Below are 19,182 nucleotides of genomic sequence, written 5' to 3'. Positions count from 1 at the left end.
TTGTAGGATGACAGGTTTAACGCAAAGGTGTGTTTGTATCAACGGCGGGCGCAATGTGCGGGCACAGCGCCGAGTCGGCTGTGCGCGGAAGCAGCCCGTCGGATTGGTGATGAACAGCGAATGCGTCTGCGATACAAGAACGGCGCTTTCATTGAGGAAGCGTGAGCTCCTGGGGAGATATGGGTACCGCCACCTCCCCCCCCAACCTCAGGCACCTCATTGCATGCCTGTACCGGTGTTTCCTTATCGCACACAGCAGGAGGGCTTCCTGGGTGCAGACGCACCGCATCTTTCACGGCACCCGTTTTTCCAGGCCCTCTTCATCTGCAGCTCTTAAGGCGGATTGTGAGAGCGGCTGACGCTCACTTCCTGTTGCGAAGCTGCGCGTGAGCTCACCGAGCGTCTTCCTCCACCTCTCAGCCTGTTGACCTTCTATACTCACAGTTCACTTTCGCACCATGAATGTAGAGTGCAGAGCTGCTGAATTCTTCCCAGCACCGAAGAAGGGTTTCGAACCCATCTCTTCCAGAGCCGTTTCTTCCCCCTGATCTCCTGACAGCGCCGCACATTTGCATCACCATTGGCTGCGATTTTCGTCAATTTTTGCGAATGTCACATTCGTACTTAGATGTACTGATCTAGCTCCAAAGCGATGTACGAAAAGGGAAAAGGAAAGGGAAAACATGAAGTGCATCAGAAGCAGGCAAAGGGGTGTCGATGGCGACACGGGACACTCAAAGCACAGCCCGTGTGTTCGACTTCGGTGTGATGCATGTTTATGAAGCTGTTACGGGGTCAGGAGAGACGTGGCTCTGAAAGAGAAGGGTTTGAGACCCTTCCTGAATGTTTGGAAGGATTCAGCAGTTTTGAGGGAGAGAGGGGGCTCCTTCCATGACGTCAGGTCCAAATCGGCAAACCTTTGACCATTTTGTTCATTATGCAACCATTTATACAGCTGCATAATTTTACTGGAGCAACTTAGGGTCAGTACCTTGTTCAAGGGTACTACAGCAGTTGATTTTGAATTATGGATTTGAACCAGCAACATCTGCAGCCAAAGGCAGCAGCTCTAACCACTATGCTATCAGCTGTTGCTTTTTGGTTTTGATTTTGGATCTCAAAAAGTGAGTGGGACCACTGGCCTGCCAGAGGTGGATGAGCATAGCATTCTGGCTGAAGTGTCCTGCAGGTTGCTTGAGGGATGTGGACCAACAACATGGTGGTATCAGACAAGCAAGCAGTGCTTTGACAATCCAGTGTCTGTGTCTAAAGCTCTTTGTCAGTTGTTGATGCACTTTGTTTTTTTTGTTTTTGTTTTTTTTTAGTTTTTTTGCAAGAAAATACAGTTGTGATGAAGCCAAAAGAAAGAAAACCCATCTGTGCCTCCGCCGTGTTTATTAAACTTGTCGTCATCATTTTCACGTTCATTGGGAGCATTTTTGTGTGAGACTTGATTTTTTTTTTTAGTGTCAATGTTTCTGAGGAACTTGAGGTTATAAATCCCTGTGCTTTAACCCCCACATCACCCTTTGCCCTCAAACTTGTTGCCATGGAGACTGGTTTTGCCGCCATCAGATCAGGGAAGTGCCCTGGGTTTGTAACAAGTACCGCCCACTGCTGCTGAGCCCAAGCGGCTGCCTGTGGGAATCTTTCCTTCAAAGGTGTGTGTCTGTGGAGGGTGGAGGCTGGGTTTGCCCGAAGGCAGCCGAGTGCTCTCTTTCATGTGCCTGCTCGAGCTGCTCCTGCAGTCCTCCCCATCGGTCCCGTGGTAAGCCCCCCCCAGCCCCCGCCCCCATCCCCAATCCACAGAAACACACTTCATTTATTCACAAAGGCTGTGGGAACCGCGTCCTTTGTACCATCATGTTCTTAGCTTAAAGCGCTTCACCGGTCTGAAAAATCTCTCCGAACTGCTACATGTAGTATGGTGTTTTCCCGTGAGTCACGTGTGTTGCGTTACACTTACCCTGGTATCGTGGGGTATCGTTACCCCTTCATCAGCGCTAAGGCTGAAGCCTGAGTGGCGAGCACCAGAGGAGGGGCTGCGAGGATCTCTGAGTCAGCAGTGTGAGGATGACACAGCAGTGAGTTAATACACCGTTGTGTGGAAACATACACACACTCTCACACAGTCACACATATACATAGACACACCTCCACTGCAAGGTTTGGATTATGTCAAGTCAGGTGACTTTCAGTGGATTTATAGTGGCATTGATGGTGGACTGAAGGTGTGTGTGTGTGTGCATGCATGTGCTTGCACCTTTCTCATCTATATACAGATTTATAGTGTACAGATTAAGCGGCAGGTGGTGTATTGTTTAGAGCAGCTATCTTACATTGCAGGTTCGAATACTTACCTTGAATCAATACAGTAAACATTACTGCATAAATGGGCAAATCAGGGTAAGCAGCTTCGTTTAGAAACCTAACATTGTCACTTAGATCAATCTTTTATATATATATATATATATGTGTGTGTGTGTGTGTGTTTCTGTTTATATGTGTTTATATATATATAATATATATATAAAAAGTAAAGAAAGTGCACAGATATAATTAAGCACACGGGCACATAACGCGCACCGCTACAGATGTGCGTGGATTTCTGCAGGAAGCAGCATCTTTCGCCCGACACACTTCCCTGCTCACTAACAGGATTTCATGGAACCGCCATGATCTTCACAGGAAGTGACATGCAGAGGAGTGTTGAAGAAGCGGCGCTGCCGATCGCGTGGAAACGGCAGCTTTCTGGCTGTCTGCTTCTCAGAGGTTCTGTCGTGGTGTCTTTGGTAGCACAGCGGTGGACAGGTACTGAGAGAGAGAGAGAACATGGTCGGGTAATGGAGAAGGCCGTGGTATCGAGACACTGGACCGCGTATGCGAATGAGGCGCAGCTAACCTCACTACTTTAGCAATGCTAATTGTTTTTGAGTCATGCATAAAGCCTCCATTTTTTGGAGGGTCTTGGTGGAGTTTGTATTTTAATAGATCGATAGCCTGAGAAATGTGAGAAGAGAGGGAATGGGCTGAAGTGGGTGGAGCCTCATGTGATTTTTTTTTTCTTTCTTTTCTTTTTTTTTTAAACGATGCTCAATAACTGATCCCAGAATTGCAGAGCCACCAGCACATAGGTTTAGCTCCGCTGTTGGACTCATGTAGCATATGAGAGCATCTTTCTGCTTTTCTCCTTTCTTTACCTTGATTTTGTCATGGAAAACCTACGAACCAAAACTGCTGTCCAACATCTCCACCAGTAAAACAGAAAACAGAATTAGTATTTATTGAAAGAATCTTGTAAATTGGAATAATATAAATTATAATGATTACTGCATAACATAGTTTTGAAGTATAGCCACTGATTACTCAGCTTACAAACACAGTTGGGAAGTTTGTTCATAACTCTATTTGTTCGTAACTCCAAAGTTACGATCAATAAAAGGTGAATGATAGATGCATACTATGATTTATATACCGCTCAGGTTCTTCAAAGCCTCACTTGGTTGTTGTCATAAAAAGGTAAGACTTATCAGTCCTCATTCTACACTAATTTATCCCATTAACATGTGCAATGTTTATATTATTATTCATCACCAATGCTCATGAACACCAAACATGAGCTGTAAACACTGTGGAAAGGAGTTGAGCTACGGCGGCCACACATGTTCTCTTTGAGTCCACTTCACTGACACCTATTGCTGCACACATGAATTCAGGTTTACAGACAGAAGTGGTTAAAAAATAAGTGACGATAGTGCCGTTGAAAGTTTTTAAAAAAAAAAAAAAAAAGAAGAAAAAAGAATTTAGCGAAGAAAGTTTGTACCTTCAGAAAATTGTAGCACAAACGTTCGTAACCCGAGGATCCAGTGTGTATTTGACATTACAGCTTTGGAACTGTTTTTGAAATGCCTCCCCTACGCACCAGTTCAGAGGGAGAGCCAGGAGGTTTACAACCCTGATGTACGAACTCTGTGGTCCTGTCAGAACTCGAACGAATCTGGGCTAAAGAGGTTCCGTCAATCTGCTGTCATGCTCTACCCACGATGAGTCATACCAAGGCCCACGTCGCAGCCGAGATTATTCCGGCTTCTGTCCCTAAGCCGATTTCTTCTAATCTGCACTGATAAAATTCATGTACATTATTTTGTTATATGAAATATAAAACATGGGCCTGATACCAGAGAGCAACACATTAAACTGTCATCCTTTCCCCGGTGTCCTCATACCAGGGTAAAATCGGCAATCTTGCAATTGACAGCCAGGACAAATGCTGCATTGTTGTCATGACAAAACTCCAAATATGAATTTTTAGATGGGTAGCGTGGTGATTCCACTTTGGTGGCACCTTTATCAGCAGGAAACTCTTCTGAAGGGTGGAATTTGGGTTGCAGGTTCAAATCCCTGATCAAGGTACTGAACTGATTCAGTCAACATTACCTGCTTGTGTAACTCGAGTAATAGAAAAGTTTCCTATACAGACCAAGTGTTATGTGTTGCTTTGAAGAAATCATCCCGAGCCCTTTGATGTCAGTAACTGCAATTTTTGGAAGATTGATAGAGTTTTTCCTCTTGCAAACGTTGTCTCATTATTTCATTGATGCATGAATATTTATTGTCTTTTTTTTTGCCTTCTTGAAATGACAATTAAAATGACTGGCAGCCCATGAAATTTACCACTGAAGAGTTACAAAATGCTGAAAATTTCACACTGATTTCATGCTATTTGGACTCCGGTTCAGTTCTCATTCGTAGAAATATTTCACACCCTTGTTCTCCGTTGGGAATTTCTCTGAAGCGCAATTTGGATAAATCAGTAAACATATCGAATCTTATTTGTCTGAGACCCTTGTTCGGTGCCATTTATGTGAGGTATGTGCACTGAACTACTTACAGTGATTTATCCATTTATACAGCTGGGTAATTCTTCCTGTATTGGTTCAGAGTAAATACACTGATCAAGCGTACAACAGCAGGATTGGGGTTCAACCACGAATGCTTGAGTCAGAAGGCAACACATGTGACCACTGTTCCACCTGCTGCCCCAAACTATGGACTCCCAGGTCATCATAAGTACGCCTCTTGTGTTGCAAGTTCTAAGTTTGAGTCCAACCATCTGCTGTGATCGCCCTGAGTAACTACTCACCCTGAACACAGTAAAAATTACTCATGTTTTTAAGTGGCTTGCCATTTTGTTAAACACCACCTGAAGGGAGCGTTAAACTGAGCCTGAAGAGGAGGAGCAAAGCATCCGAGGTTGGTGCCGACCGACTCCCATAGATGCTGGAGCCATCTTCTTAAAACTGGAGGTCCTGGGCTCAAATCCCCATTCCTGTTGTAATACCCTTCTGCATCGTACTTACCCTGAATGAGTAAACTCTTATAAGCAGCTTAGTGTACAAACCTGACGTTGTAAGGTGGCTGGGACAACGGTGTCGGCTGGATAATTTAATAATTGGTAAGGCAGGAAAAAGCAGCAAAGTTAACATTACATTTATTCGGTCTGATTGATGTTTCTCATAATAATCATCCATTACTGCTGTCAGTGACTAGCAAGGCATAGACTAACATAGTCAGTACTTAACTAGCTGTTCCACCAGGTCCCCACAGTACTAGTATTAACCTCCTGACTGCCAGCAGAGTGTCTTTTCACTGTCTGTGTCCTCATTGAAGCTTAATGCCTTGTCCATATCCATAGACATTTTCAACGTCTATTCTGGCTGTTCGTGTATCAACAGGGGCTTGAATTCTCCCATTATCATGAGACTATAATTCTGTAAAAGCTAAGTTATAAAACTGATGCAAATCTGCAAAGTATTTTGGGCTGGATGTAATATTTATAGAATTGCATAAAGCTCCCGCCCAAACTGCGTTTGCTCGTTTTGATGAGATCTTCCACACGCAATGCTGAGCCTCACGCGCAATTAGAGACGACTAATAACCCACTTGGAAATGTGTCGCATGTTCAAGGCAATCTTAACAGGCCGCCCTCCTGCGTTTATCCCGCTGTTCCATGGCACACTTCCAGAGCTGTACGAGAGCTTCCATGTCACTCCTGGTCTGAATTGACTTATCAGTATGGTGCCTGTCCATCTGCTGCTCCTACATATGTACATGATGGTCGTTGAAGTTGTCTTACATTTATTCACTTAGTTGATGCTTTTCTCCGAAATGACTTACAGCGTTAAGCTTCTCTACAAGTATTTACCCATTTATACAGCAGGGTGACTTTTACTGGAGCAATTCATGGTAAGTTCCTTGCTCAAGGAGATTCGAGCCTGCAACCTCTGGGTCCAAAGGCAGCAGCTCTTAACTGCTGTGCTTCGAGCTGTCTTGTTTGTGCTGTACATGTTGCCTGCCCTCCAGCTTCTTACATTTACATTTATTCATTTAGCAGACACTTTTCTCCAAAGCGATGTACATCTTGTCGAAAATACAATTTGTACCTTACTTCAAGAGAAAGAGACATGGCTGCAGACATGTGACTCTTAAGTAAACCTAGTTTATTACTTTCCACTTGATGCACTGATGTTCATCCCTCAAGTAGGTGCATAAAACGCTGCATAGATGAATCCTGATAACCTTCCTACAAATTATTTTTCTTTTTTTAAAAAAAAGGTACACAAACAGGGGGGCGCGGTGGCGCAGTGGGTTGGACCGGGTCCTGCTCTCTTGTGGGTCTGGGGTTTGAGTCCCGCTTGGAGTGCCTTGCGACGGACTGGCGTCCCGTCCTGGGTGTGTCCCCTCCCTCTCCAGCCTTACGCCCTGTGTTGCCAGGTTAGGCTCTGGCTCCCCGTAACCCCGTATGGGACAAGCAGTTCGGAAAATGTGTGTGTGTGTGTGTGTGTGTGTGTGTGTGTGTGTGTGTGTGTGGTACACAAACATTCACATACAATGCTGGAGCAGCGGCTGTGTAAAGGCTTATCTGAGGATGATCTTAAAGTCTAATGCTCATATGATGCTATCATCCCACCACCTTTTTCTGCCCCATGGATTAAACCCGGTCAAATCGGGCCAGTTGAGCTCAGGAAAGGCGCTAACAGACTGGGGCCTGATCTGAGCTGACGGGGTGATGGCTATTCGCTACGAAGTCTATGGATGGGTCCGAATGCCAGTCCCGTTAAGAATAAGACAGATCTCCGTTACCGCTGTCTCCTCTCATTAGCTCGGCGACGGATGCGAGATGAGACCATGGGAAAGGGGCAGCACCAAGTTTCCTCTTTGTCACCGCTGAGCACAAAGGAATCGCAACACGTTTGGAAAACTGCCTGTTCCTGTTGTGCCCCGTTTCCTAAAAGAGACTAAGCCGAGCAGCCCAGAGGTCTTCCCCCAGCAGCAGCACCTGTCAATCGCCGCTCCCCTCATAGCTGGGAGGGCTGATGGCAATCGATTACTTCTCCTATCTGAAGACATGTTGAGGGAAGCATCGCTTGTAAAATGCACAGCCTTATGTAAAATGCATCAGGGGGGTGTGTGAAAGTAAGAATAATAGGCCTCTTGATGACACACGCAGAGAAGTCGGACTCAGGGGAATCGCAGATCACAGCTCTGCTTTTTTTTCCAGCTGCCTTCCTGCCTGCTAGGAAGTATTTACTCTTCATAAGCGCATCCAGGGACCAGCTCCACCGTGGCACACGGGCTCTAATTTCCTTGAGGAAGGCAGCGCATTTTGGCGTCGTTTGCCATTAGGGGACTTCAGCCTGACTCATTTGCAGCTGTGTCCTAGGATTCCAGCTATATGTGAGTTAGAACCAATAGCTGGAATTGGAGGATAATGTCCCGTCTATCCTCTGCAGTTGCCCTTCCCCACACGCAGTGTGTTTTAGTGGTTAATAGTAATGATGGCAGTGTAATTACTCTCAGGGGGAGGTTTTGGAGTCGGATCAATAGTGGCTTGACTGGTTATGATTTGCACCCTACTGCAGTTCTGGGAGTGTGCTTAGTGATGGACTTGAGAGCCCAAGACAACCCTGTTCACATGATCAATGAAAGTAGTTTATTGCTTTGCAGGAGAGTTCATTGGTTTGCTCAGGAGGACAAGCGCAGTTTCTCTGTTGGGAATTGAACATACAACCTTGATGAGTATGTTTGTCTGGTTGAGAACCAGCCTTTTTAGGTCAAGATGTAAGAGTTTTTATGCTGCATTTTTTGCATCCATTGACCCAGTGCAGGAAAAATCAACACAGAAGTGGGACCCTGCTGTCCTTTTCATTTAAAAAAGAAGAGTTCTCAGGGAATATCAAAAAGAATACTCCCAATTTAAAAAACACAACTGGGACCATAAATTGGTTCATAACTCAGTTTCTTTATTATTACAGTTTTATTTTTACCATTACCTTGCAAATCAGTTAAAGGTTAATACAGGTGCGCTTTTATTTATGTGTTAGGCTTCATCCTGTAAACCTGTGCAGCTTCCTTTATCTTGGTACTGATGACCTTCATCTACAAACACTGGATATGTGCTATAAACACTGAGAATAGGTGACCTCTTGCCTGTATAAACTGCAGTAATTCAAGGAATTGCCCCAGAGGTGATGTTTGCTGCTGTCCGTGGTGCTGAAGCCTCTCTGTCATGGTGCTGAAGTCTCCTCCTCGCTATTCTGATTGAAGCTTCATGGAACGCTTGGGCTGCGACTCAGCCTGATCACTATAGCTTCAGGTGAATGTCAGTCAGCAGGTAACAAAGAAGTTCTGAGTCCTACCGAAAGCTTCATGTTTGCTCTCTGCCAAAGTAACAAGGTAACCTGCGTGACTTAAAACTGGAAAAAAAAATACACCTAGGTTGCACAAAAGGCAAAACTTGAGATAGAGCACCTCAAAAATGTTATTTAAAAAGCTTCTGTGTACATGTGGCAATCCTAACCTACACATCTACTGTTACTGACACTCTGGCATTCCCAGCTGTGTTCAGTTGACTGCTTGACGTCAAGAGGCCGTGGATAGCATGATAGAGTTCTTGTGTGTTCAGTGTCTGCTACTATTTATGGAGTCCCGCATGAAAGTGACATGGAGGAAAGCTCTCTTTTCTGTTTGATGGAGGTTTGCGGGTTGCTCCAAAGGAATATCTCACCCTGATGTAACACAGACATGTAACATAATATTGGCAGCGTAATGCTTGTAAGTGTTCTGCAGGAAATCTTCATCTTAAGACAAGTGTGACTTATGAACACTTGGGAAACAAGAGTCCCATTAACCTTACATTAATTTCAAGTCCTGACATTTTGTCATAATGTTTACAACCACTTCATCTGCTGTATGATGTATGATCCATCTTGTGCCGCAAGACATATATATCAATTTTTATACTGTACTTTGTTCATGTTATTATTCTGTATTGATATTATTTTAAAATACATCATGGGTGAACTTAGTGGAAAAATATAACAAATCCCTCTTGTACAACATAGCCTACATGCACATTAATTGTTTATATATATCCTTATGGTCGAGGGCCACCTGTAGTTCCAAGGCTGTGAAATCTGTGCCATTCAGAGTGTAATGACATGATGGAAATAGCATTCCTCAGTGGGTGTCTGCTGTCATAACGGAGGTTGAGAGGCTATGCTGTGCTTTGAGTGTCATCAGTTGCATGCATTTTTGTGCATAGAATAAAATTCTCAGGTGTGATGACTCACACCCATGATGCTGGAGCTGAGAATTTAGGTGCAGAGGTTTTAGATAGCATTGTGGCTCTCGTGTGTCAGTGGTTTAGCTGTTATCCCAGGCTGCTGTTTCTCGATGTCACTTCCTAGTTGGTTCCCAGCATGTCTTCTTGATAACGCTTCCTCGTGAGTTCCCCAATGAAGGCTCCCGCATGAATTTTAAGGAGCTCCCTGGCAGTGAGGTGGGGTGGGGATGTTTATCGGGGGGCCAGCGGTTTCAAAAGAACAACGAAAACTTATCCCCCGTGGACATCGTTCACCCCAGGGAGCTGTCAGCGGAAATGAAAGACTGCTTTATTTCCTGGAGTTATTGTTGCAGGTTGCGCTGCTCGACAGGCAAGCGCAACTAAATGTCTGTAGAGGAAACACAAGCTTCCTGGTGTTGGGACACTCCCAGCGCCACTGAGAGCTCACTTTCGGTCGGTTCTGCACAAAATTTTCAAGGATACCTTTGAATGTCTGCACCGTGAGCCACCTGACACAGTGTGGCTTGTTCTGCTCCTGCTCTTCTCCCCTCATGTAAAGTGTACCAGGCATAAATCCCTCTTTCTTTGGATCCTAGTCCCTGTGTAAGAGTGCTGCTCTACCTTAGGCACTAAAATTTGTATAAACTTGTAATCTGGTGGTGATGATTCTTGAATTGCCATTAATTGTTCTATATATGACTACAGGTTTTGCCTCTGTGAAATTTCTATTTTTTTTTTTCCCCGCCAATACACAGGCGTTCTTTGCACCACCTGTTTTCCACAGCAGGGTTCGTTTCGTAGATGGTAGGGAAACTGTCACGCCCGCAGCCGCATGATCAATGGCTGCAGCTGCAGGGCATCAGGGCACACTGGTATAAAGAGGTGTAACCCGACCGGAGCAGATCGCTGAACCTCCATTGGAGCAACTGCAACCAGTGCCTTGCGCTCTATGCTGCTTTTCACCTGTGTTTCCCTCACCTCCTCCTCCTTTCCCCTTCGGACGACTCCCTTGGCTCCCTGACTTATGCTCCAGTTCTCGACCCTGATTCTTGCCTACCTCTTTTCGGATGACGTTCGCTTGGACTCTGATCGTTCCTGACCGCTCTCTTAGATCGCCATTGTAATAAAGGACCGGCACTTCAGTCTGCCGAGTCCGTCTCCTGATTTCGCAATGACAGAAACATTGCTCGGTCTCTGTGGTGGAGATTTTATTCAGCCTCCATTCAAGACGCCCTTCCCAGCTACAAAGCAAAGCAGCTACAGGGAGTCCCGGGCACAGAGTGGAATGACTCGCATGCATCAAGTCCACACACAACCCCCATGTTCACCCTGAGGGTCCTACCCAGTGTCGCTCTCCAGCAATCCGCTGCAGCGCACCTCCAAGCCGCTCGCCGGCCTCCGTCATCTGCCATTACAATTAGACCCAGAATTGCGAACAGGACGTACGGACATAGAAGTGTACGATGAATTTGATGTCGGAGGGCGTCTGTGTGCTGTCAAGGGGACAAGACAGTGGGCGTACGTGGGGGGCCACGGAACTCTGTAATTGGTAGAGGGAACACGGGAAGAAGTGCCCCTGGGCACCAGCTGCGCTCACAGCAGCCCTCTCGCTGAGTTATTACTTCTTTGGAGAAGGCAATTAGGAGCCCTACTGGGGAGGAGTGGACAGGAGGAGTGCTGTCTGTAGACGGGCACTGAGCTGACAACGATGCCACTAACAACTGCAGGACCACTAGCTGTAAGAAAACCCGGAGGAACAGTTGCAGACGGTAGCACTAGGTATCTTATAAACAGGTGTAATAACGTGCACGCTAGCAGGAACAGAATCACTCTTGGTAGCTGTGTTATAACTAGTATAATACTGTACACATGAGTAAAACAGGTGTAATGACATAAACAGTAGTAGGAACAATGTTCGTAGGGCTGCCGTAAAGAGTTATAAACAGTAGAACCTCCCACTCTGTCTCTGAACCAGTGTTCCATGTATTAATCAATTTCCATTAAAGCTCCACAGCGCTTTTCTCTTATTATTGTATTTGCAGAACATCACCGATGGGCTGAAGGTGGCGGGTTGAAGCGTTATGTTTCACAAGGACCAATCCGAGTTTGTTACTCATTATCGTAGCGCGAGGAAGCCGTGATTCCGTTCAATAAATGCAATTCGGTCGACGTGCCATTTTCAGGACCTTTTTATGTGCTACATAACTTTGCCTAAAGGACTGCGCTGCTGACATTTCTGAAGGGGAGAACGGCCAAGGGATGATTGATGCTCCAAAAAAGCCTTTGCGCTGCTTGTATAACAGAAACGAAAATGTCCTTTACGTTTGCGCGCTCGCGCATGTGTGTGTTCTTGTAGCAGTTTGCTTTGCCCAAAGGTCTATTGGACTGACATCCTGGATGTGTTTTCTTCTGCTTGTGTAACATGTTTCTCGCTTCGGTCACTTTCTGCGGATGCGTCGCGGAGGTCGGGTGGCGGTTTCTTCTCCGCAGAGGGACATATGTTGCCTTGGATTCCGCCCAGCACGAGGCACTTCTTTAACCTCTCCTGTCAGCAAAGGCGCTGCACATTAATTTACCAGAAGATGATTGGTTTTTTTTTTTTTTTTCTTTTTACTGTGAATTCCATTATTTTTCTTGGCAGATGGTTTGAGCGAAGCCGTGTTGCATCCCACACGTTCCCCTCAGGACCTGGCCCTGCAGGGTCGTCCTCTGGCCCCATCCCCAGAGACCCGGACGGCAGTGTCCCGCCAGGTATTGAAAGTCGCAGCCCTCGGAGCACTGTGCTTCCTGCTGGGCTGTGCCCTTCGTCCCTCATTCCTGTGAAGTACAGTACTGGCAGCCGGCCTCTTTCACCGCGATGTACCGCACGTGTTTGTCTAGCGCTCCGAAAGCGCTTAGAAATGCAAGCGCCCAAAACCAAACAGCGCAATATCTCGACATGTTAGCTGAACGAGTAGACAAATAACCAATTACTTACAATTCAATACCTGAGGAATCCAATAAAAAAAACATTCCGACCTTGTTTGATTCAAGCTAATTGCTGCCTGCAGTGCAAAGCACATGTCATAAATAATAAAGCGCAGCAGCTAATGCCGAATGTCACAGTTGCCGGCAGAATTTGAAAGCGTTGCGTCCTGCGACTTTCAGCAGAGCATTGCAGCTTCACTATAGATCCTGGTAAGTCTGGGTAATTTTTAATGAGCATGGGCAGTTCCCTGTGACTGGGATGGGGAAAGATTGAGTAGACGGGTCCAAAGGGGACGCCTTCGGCTGAAGATGAGCATGTCCCGTGCCTCTGAAGCTGAAGAAACAGGGGCATCGAGGGTTTAAAGGCAACAAAGTGATAGCAGCTCGCAGCTGGGGCTCGGCACAGGCAGATGAAGAGGTGGAAGAGGGCAGCAGCCATTGTCGATAGCAGGCGGGGAGAGGGAGGTCTGGGAAAACTGTTGCCACGGAGATGTGTCAGGGAGGCCATGCCATTGACAAGGTGTGGGGAGCATGCGGGAGAGGGAAGGGCTGAGCGGAAAGTGGTTGGAGGGCCACCGGCACAGAGGCTTCGTCCCGCACCCAAAGCCATCCGCCAAAAAAAACACTCCCGTCTCGATCTGCCCTCCTTAGTTTGCAGAACACAGAGGGGATTTAAGCACTTAATCCCATGTCATTGAGACATCACAGTCTGTGTTTATTTAATAAGAAATGAGGATTAGATCAGTTTTTTTTTTTTTTTTTTTTGCTTCTACAAAGAGAAAGATTCTGAGATGATTCATTCTGAAAAAGATGTATTTGATCTTCCATCACGCTCTCCCCGATAGGAATGATTCACATTTAGTATAAGATGCAGGAAGTCAATTATGCTAATGGTTCCTTTTGCCAGGGGATGTACACACTTGGCAGGACCACTGAAGAATTTTCCTTTATTATACATATTTTATTCAACTCTCATTTACATGTGCAAATTGACAGGCAGGAAAACAAGCTCTGCCCATCCCAGGTGCCCCGGCCCCCACCCCTCCCCCAACATCTCAATGGGTACCGCCTCCACCCTCTACCCTGGAGCCCCTTGTCCCTCATTTTTGTACACTTATGAAGACTAGAGTGTGTCTGATTAGTCACAGCCTAGATGATGGTTCCGCTCCACGCTGAAGAAGCCTAGCAAAGCCACGGAGCAGGGGTGCAGGTTTAGTTTAGCTTAGTTTCATGTCCTGTTGTTCAGTAAATCCAGGCTTTGTTGTTTCCTAAAAACTGTTAATGAGAAGCACTACTGTCCGCATTCATTCAATCTCGACAAGGCGCGTTTCACCAAGACGCAGACTTTTGGGACTCGGAGAATTTTTCATCCCATTTTAATGAGGGGCAAAAGAGAGAGCGAGAGAGAGAGAGAGAGACATGGTGTCCAAAGCTGTTGAGCCTCAGCCAGCTTCTATCGTCAGTAAGAAAATTTTGGATGTGAGCCACACGCCTGCTGAATGCGTTTAGGGGTTTCGTTCTGAGATGTTTAGTAAAAAGCTCTTTTTTTCCTAAAAAATGTTGAAAGCATCCAGGTTCATATTGGCGGTTTGTTCATTTCCACTTGCAGTGACATGTCAACTGAGTCTGCACCGTTATAGAAAGAACAGAGCACGCATATATTTCTTAGTGAACCTCATGCTGTGGGACTTGAAAGAGACGGATGCTCACAAACGCGTACATATAGGCAAAAATGCAGAATAAATGCATTCAGGTTTAATTCCAAGCTGATTCATAATTTAAAAAGCTGTTTTTCCTTCTTAAAGTGTATTAAAAGCAGCTCATTCAGGAGTGTGAAAGAGAGGTGCGAGTGGACCCATCTGCTAGAGCAGTTTGGGTGCGGAGATGCGTCATTCCAACGAGGCTCTACGTGGTTGGACAGGGTTAGGGTTCTGGCAGTTGTGGTCTTTATAGCCGTTTTATTTGGTTCACTCACCGCCTCGACGTCTAAACCAGGCTAACAGCTTCATGACCGCAGGACCTCAGGACCCCGAAACGACATACTGCAGTGTTTCAGCTGGGGTTTCAGACGCCTGCATCTCTAGGTTTCCAAAAGGAATTCTGAAAGAAGGCTCTCATTGTGTACCACACTAATGGACTCCTTTGTAAACCCCATTTATCATGCCCTCCTTCACTTCCTTTCATTCTCCCCATGCCTGTCCACCGATCCAAAGATGGAAACACGAGTCCCTTTCACCTCACGTACTCTGGTTCGCTCTCCTGGACTATTACAGTAGCCGATATAGCCCGCAGCACGAATTAAAAAGCCCAGGCGCATGGCGAATGGCTGGTTCAGGGGTCGGGGGGGTGTTTATAATAAATCCTGCCAGGACTCAGAGATGTGTCTGCAAGCGAAGGAACTTCAGGGTCATTGAGGATGCTCTGCCCCCATTGCCGCACACCCTTACACACACACTTCCTGTTCTTCACCAGAGATGGGAGAGAAAGAGACACAAAACAGAGCTGCGTGTTGTTTTGCTGAGGGAGGGTTGGGCGTCGGGACTTGTGCCGCGCCCGGGTTTCAGCAAGATTAGAGAAGCAGCTGGCGGAGATCTGTGCAATCCGTCGCAGTGCTGGGACAAGCACAGCAGGGCTATTTTGCCATGTTTTTCAGTCGCGATGTAGGCCTCCCTACAAATTGCCTTACGTAACAAACGGCTGTTCCAGCCCGAAGGCTCGGCCCGGCTCACCGACACCATTTTTAGAGCTGCTGACACGCACCGGGCCTCGTTACAGCCCAGGAGAAGTGCCGCCGGGTGATTGTTCACCCTTGAAGATCATTCCAGCTGTCTTGACCGACTTCATCTCCTGATATTACACGTGGGAAGGTTGGGTTCCCATTGTCTCCATACAGTTCCTCATTCCGATTCCGCGCGAAAGCTGAGTCTCGATCTCGAACTTGAGTTGTGGGGATACATTTCAAGCTGACAGTTCAGTCATCAAAGTGCAGTCTTATAGTTCTGAAACCAGCTTGGCTCTTGGCACTCGTTGTAGGTGTAATAAAATTCTCTACAGGCCATAAATTTGGCTGGCATGTGCTCTTTGAATAAAAATGAACACATTACCAATAATTTCACGTTACCCATGGATGTACACAGTTTCAGAGGCGAAGCAGCTGCATGTCTCAGAGGGGTTGGTCTTAAGTACAGCGTATTGAGGACATCTTGCTAGCTGCAGTAGTCATTTTAGGCAGTTTTTTCCCCCCAGTTTGATTATTTATATAAAAATAAAATATGCTGAAAAGGGTTTTTATTTTTTGCATTTGATTTACATTTATTTAGCAAACGGTTTTCTCCAAAGTGACTTCCGGTGAACTCTATGTAGTGTTATCACCTTATTGACCAAGGTGACTTACACTGCTAGATACACTACTTGCAATGGGTCACTCATCCATACATTGGTGGAACACACACACACACACACACACAAAAAAAAAAAAAAAAAAAAATACATGAACCTGAACAGCATGTCTTTGGACTGTGGGAGGAAACCAGAGCACCCAGAGGAACCCCATGCAGACACGGGGAGAACATGCAAACTCCACACAGACTGAGCGGGGATCGAACCCACGTCCTCTCGCACCACCCAGACGCTGTGCCACCATGCCGCCCATAGATGGACTGATAAATGTAGCTTTACCTGCCGACTCCTGTAAACCTTCTTTATTTCTCATTTCATTTTGAAGAGTATGAAAGACACATGCTGAAGATCTGTATCGTAGACTGTATCGTGAAATGTCTAAGCATACTGAGTGAAGGGATTTTTTATTTTTTTCATGTTTAATGTATCAGTATTTAATACTCTGGGGGGCGCAGTGGCGCAGTGGGTTGGACCGGGTCCTGCTCTCCAGTGGGTCTGGTGTTCGAGTCCCGCTTGGGGTGCTTTGCGATGGACTGGCGTCCCGTCCTGGGTGTGTCCCCTCCCCCTCCGGCCTTACGCCCTGTGTTGCCGGGTAGGCTCCGGCTCCCCGCGACCCCGTATGGGACAAGCGGTTCCGAAAATGTGTGTGTGTGTGTGTGTGTGTGTGTGTGTGTGTGTATTTAATACTCTGTTATGTATTCACATTACGTACTTTATGTGAATCCCTTTTAGTGTTTTCTAGATCCCGTTCCTGCTGTGTTTATAATTGCCTGTCGGATGATTTACCATTGTAAAATGATCTTTGCTAACTGTCATCCTCCCAGCTATGGTAAAAAACTGTCATGATGAAGCTACTTACGAAGAATTGCAATTTGGATTCTGGTCAAAGCCTTAAATCTCCCTTTTTGTCAAAATTTTACTTCCCTTGCATTCTCATTCTCGTCTGTTTTGTACAATAAAATGATTTTTGTAATACGTTTTGAAGAAAGTGTTAATGTTTTCTGGGCTTGTCAGAATTCATTTTTTCTGGGCTCATGAGTTTACAGAGAACTGTAGTTTGAAGTTAAAAATGCTCATAACATCTAGTAACAGAAAGCATCGTGGTTAGGACTGCTGCCTTGACATCTGTGGATCCCTGGGTCATTTTGTATTTTTTGCTGTAGTATCAGTTAAAAAAAAAAAAAATACTTGTCCTAAATTGATGCTCTAAGAATCTATATAAATGAGCACATTGTAACATTGTGACTCATCTTGGAAAAAGACATCAATTTAATAAAGATTAATAATGTCTTTACTGCTACTATGCAGTCAGAATAGGTGTTGCCCTTTTGGTACATTAAAATCGTTCATTCCTGTCCACGGGATTCACTCTGTGTTACCACAGAAGACTGTGCTTCTGAGAAATCAAACATTACGTGTGGGGTGCTGCAAGGTTCAGTTCTGGGACCGTTGCATTTCAGTTTGTACACACGCTCCCTTCATGAAGTCATCAGATGTATGATACACAATAGGCAGCTGCCCCAAAGATACCCACTTGTGATTTTTCTTTAACACCTGAGCATTTAGGCTCTATCAATGCCTTAATCGTTGCATCACTAATTGAAAATTGCAGACATTCCAATAGTGGGAACAAAAACAAAAAAGTGAGGAAAAACTGCACAAAAATTTTGTTTAGTTTTTAGTCTTCGTTCTCATTGCCAAATGTAAAGTAATGAATGTAAGTGCTTCCTCTTGAATGGGATTTCACTTCTCAGTGTTACGTTTAGGATGGAAACAGAATTGACTTTTCTGTTTATGAAAACTTCACTTGCTTTTAAATATCTCAAGACAGTGCTGTTAGTTGTCTCTCAGTGGACGATATTAGCAGGGAGGTGACATATCTCAGGACATGTGACAGAACCCCTGTCTCACAAGTTAATGGAAGGTCTTGCTGAACCTTTCAAAGAGGAACATTCTGTTGTGTCTTCTGTTGTCTAGTATTCAGTACTGCTGCAGTAGGGGCTTAAAAGCTCTATACATCTCTGAGATGTCCGAAGCTATTTGGTCCTTTTATGGCTGAGGGTGGAAGGGTTAATTGGCAGGCAGATTGAAAGACCCCCTCTGAGAACCCCCCGCCACTTCATACACCACGATGCCTTTTCATCCTCTCGATGAAACGAGATGTTTTGCCAGGTCTGCCAGAGACTCATGGTTCAAACAGAATGACTTCAGAGGTGTCCTTCGCCATCCTGCCCATGTCTCATTACAATCTAAATGGTCGCCGAAACTTGACATATTCTTACCCCAAGACTGATGCTCCCACCCTTCCCTGATGGACTCCGTGTTTCTCCTTTGATTCGCAGGATCCTGAAGACACAGTCTCTCGAATGGTACTACAATAACGTGAAAAGCCGATTCAAGAGGTTTGGAAGCGCCAAGGTTTTGAAGACTCTCTATAGGAAGCACGTGGTGGAACAGGGAGCTCTGTCGGAACTCACAGGTACTCGGTTTTCCACACATTTTACCTGTTTGTGGGGTGGCGCAGCGGGTTTGGCCAGTGCTTACTGTGTGGTGGGTTGGGGGTTCAAGCCCTTCTTGGGGGTGCCTTGCAATGGCCTAGTGTCCTGTCTAGTATGCATTTTCTGCAACCTGTGTTTCCAGGTAAGCTGCAGCCCCACTTGGGACAAGTGGTTGTTGATGTTGGTTGGTCTTCTGTTCTGAAAGGCCAGGTTGAGCACTGACTGCTCTGTAGGTTTATTTATTTTCTTTAAGTTATATACATATCTATCTGATGACATGGATCTCTGTTGTTGCACCCCTGAGGGAGGCAGTCTGAATATCATACTCTTGCTGAAATAATATTGCTTGTGCAGGTCTCTAAATGAGGGATTTTTCCGAATACGAAAACAGTGGCTAGAAATGTAATTTATTGCTTACCAGGGCTTAGAATATTCTTCCTGCTTATCTGCTCAGCATTTATTGTGATTTATTTCTGGAACTGCTGCTGCATAAGGATCTAATGCCGCATGGAAGATTGCACTGTTTAGACTACGAAATACACGTAACATAATATTATGATAGTACCTCGTTTTATGAACACAGTTGGGACTGGAGGTCTGTTCATATCTCATTCTGTAACTATGATGTCACTTTCACCAGTGAGTCAATTCAAGCCAAGTAATGCAGATGTCCTCAAATTATGTTCTGGTTAG

General features: G+C 45.5%; 1 protein-coding gene across 2 annotated transcripts in view; it reads left to right on the top strand.

Annotated features, from left to right (window-relative positions):
* myripb (myosin VIIA and Rab interacting protein b) overlaps nucleotides 1–19,182 on the top strand; it is a 102,815-nt gene that overhangs the window by 58,546 nt on the left and 25,087 nt on the right. For both annotated transcript variants that reach the window (XM_018756787.2, XM_018756785.2), the window contains exon 4: nucleotides 18,334–18,470. In XM_018756787.2, coding sequence (XP_018612303.1) covers nucleotides 18,334–18,470 — 137 coding nt within the window. The remainder of the gene's footprint in view (nucleotides 1–18,333; nucleotides 18,471–19,182) is intronic.

Source organism: Scleropages formosus, chromosome 9 (assembly GCF_900964775.1).
Source record: "Scleropages formosus chromosome 9, fSclFor1.1, whole genome shotgun sequence".
In the NCBI taxonomy this organism is placed as follows: domain Eukaryota; kingdom Metazoa; phylum Chordata; class Actinopteri; order Osteoglossiformes; family Osteoglossidae; genus Scleropages; species Scleropages formosus.
The sequence above is the reverse complement of the archived record's forward strand: the minus strand, read 5'-3'. Positions and strand labels throughout refer to the sequence as shown.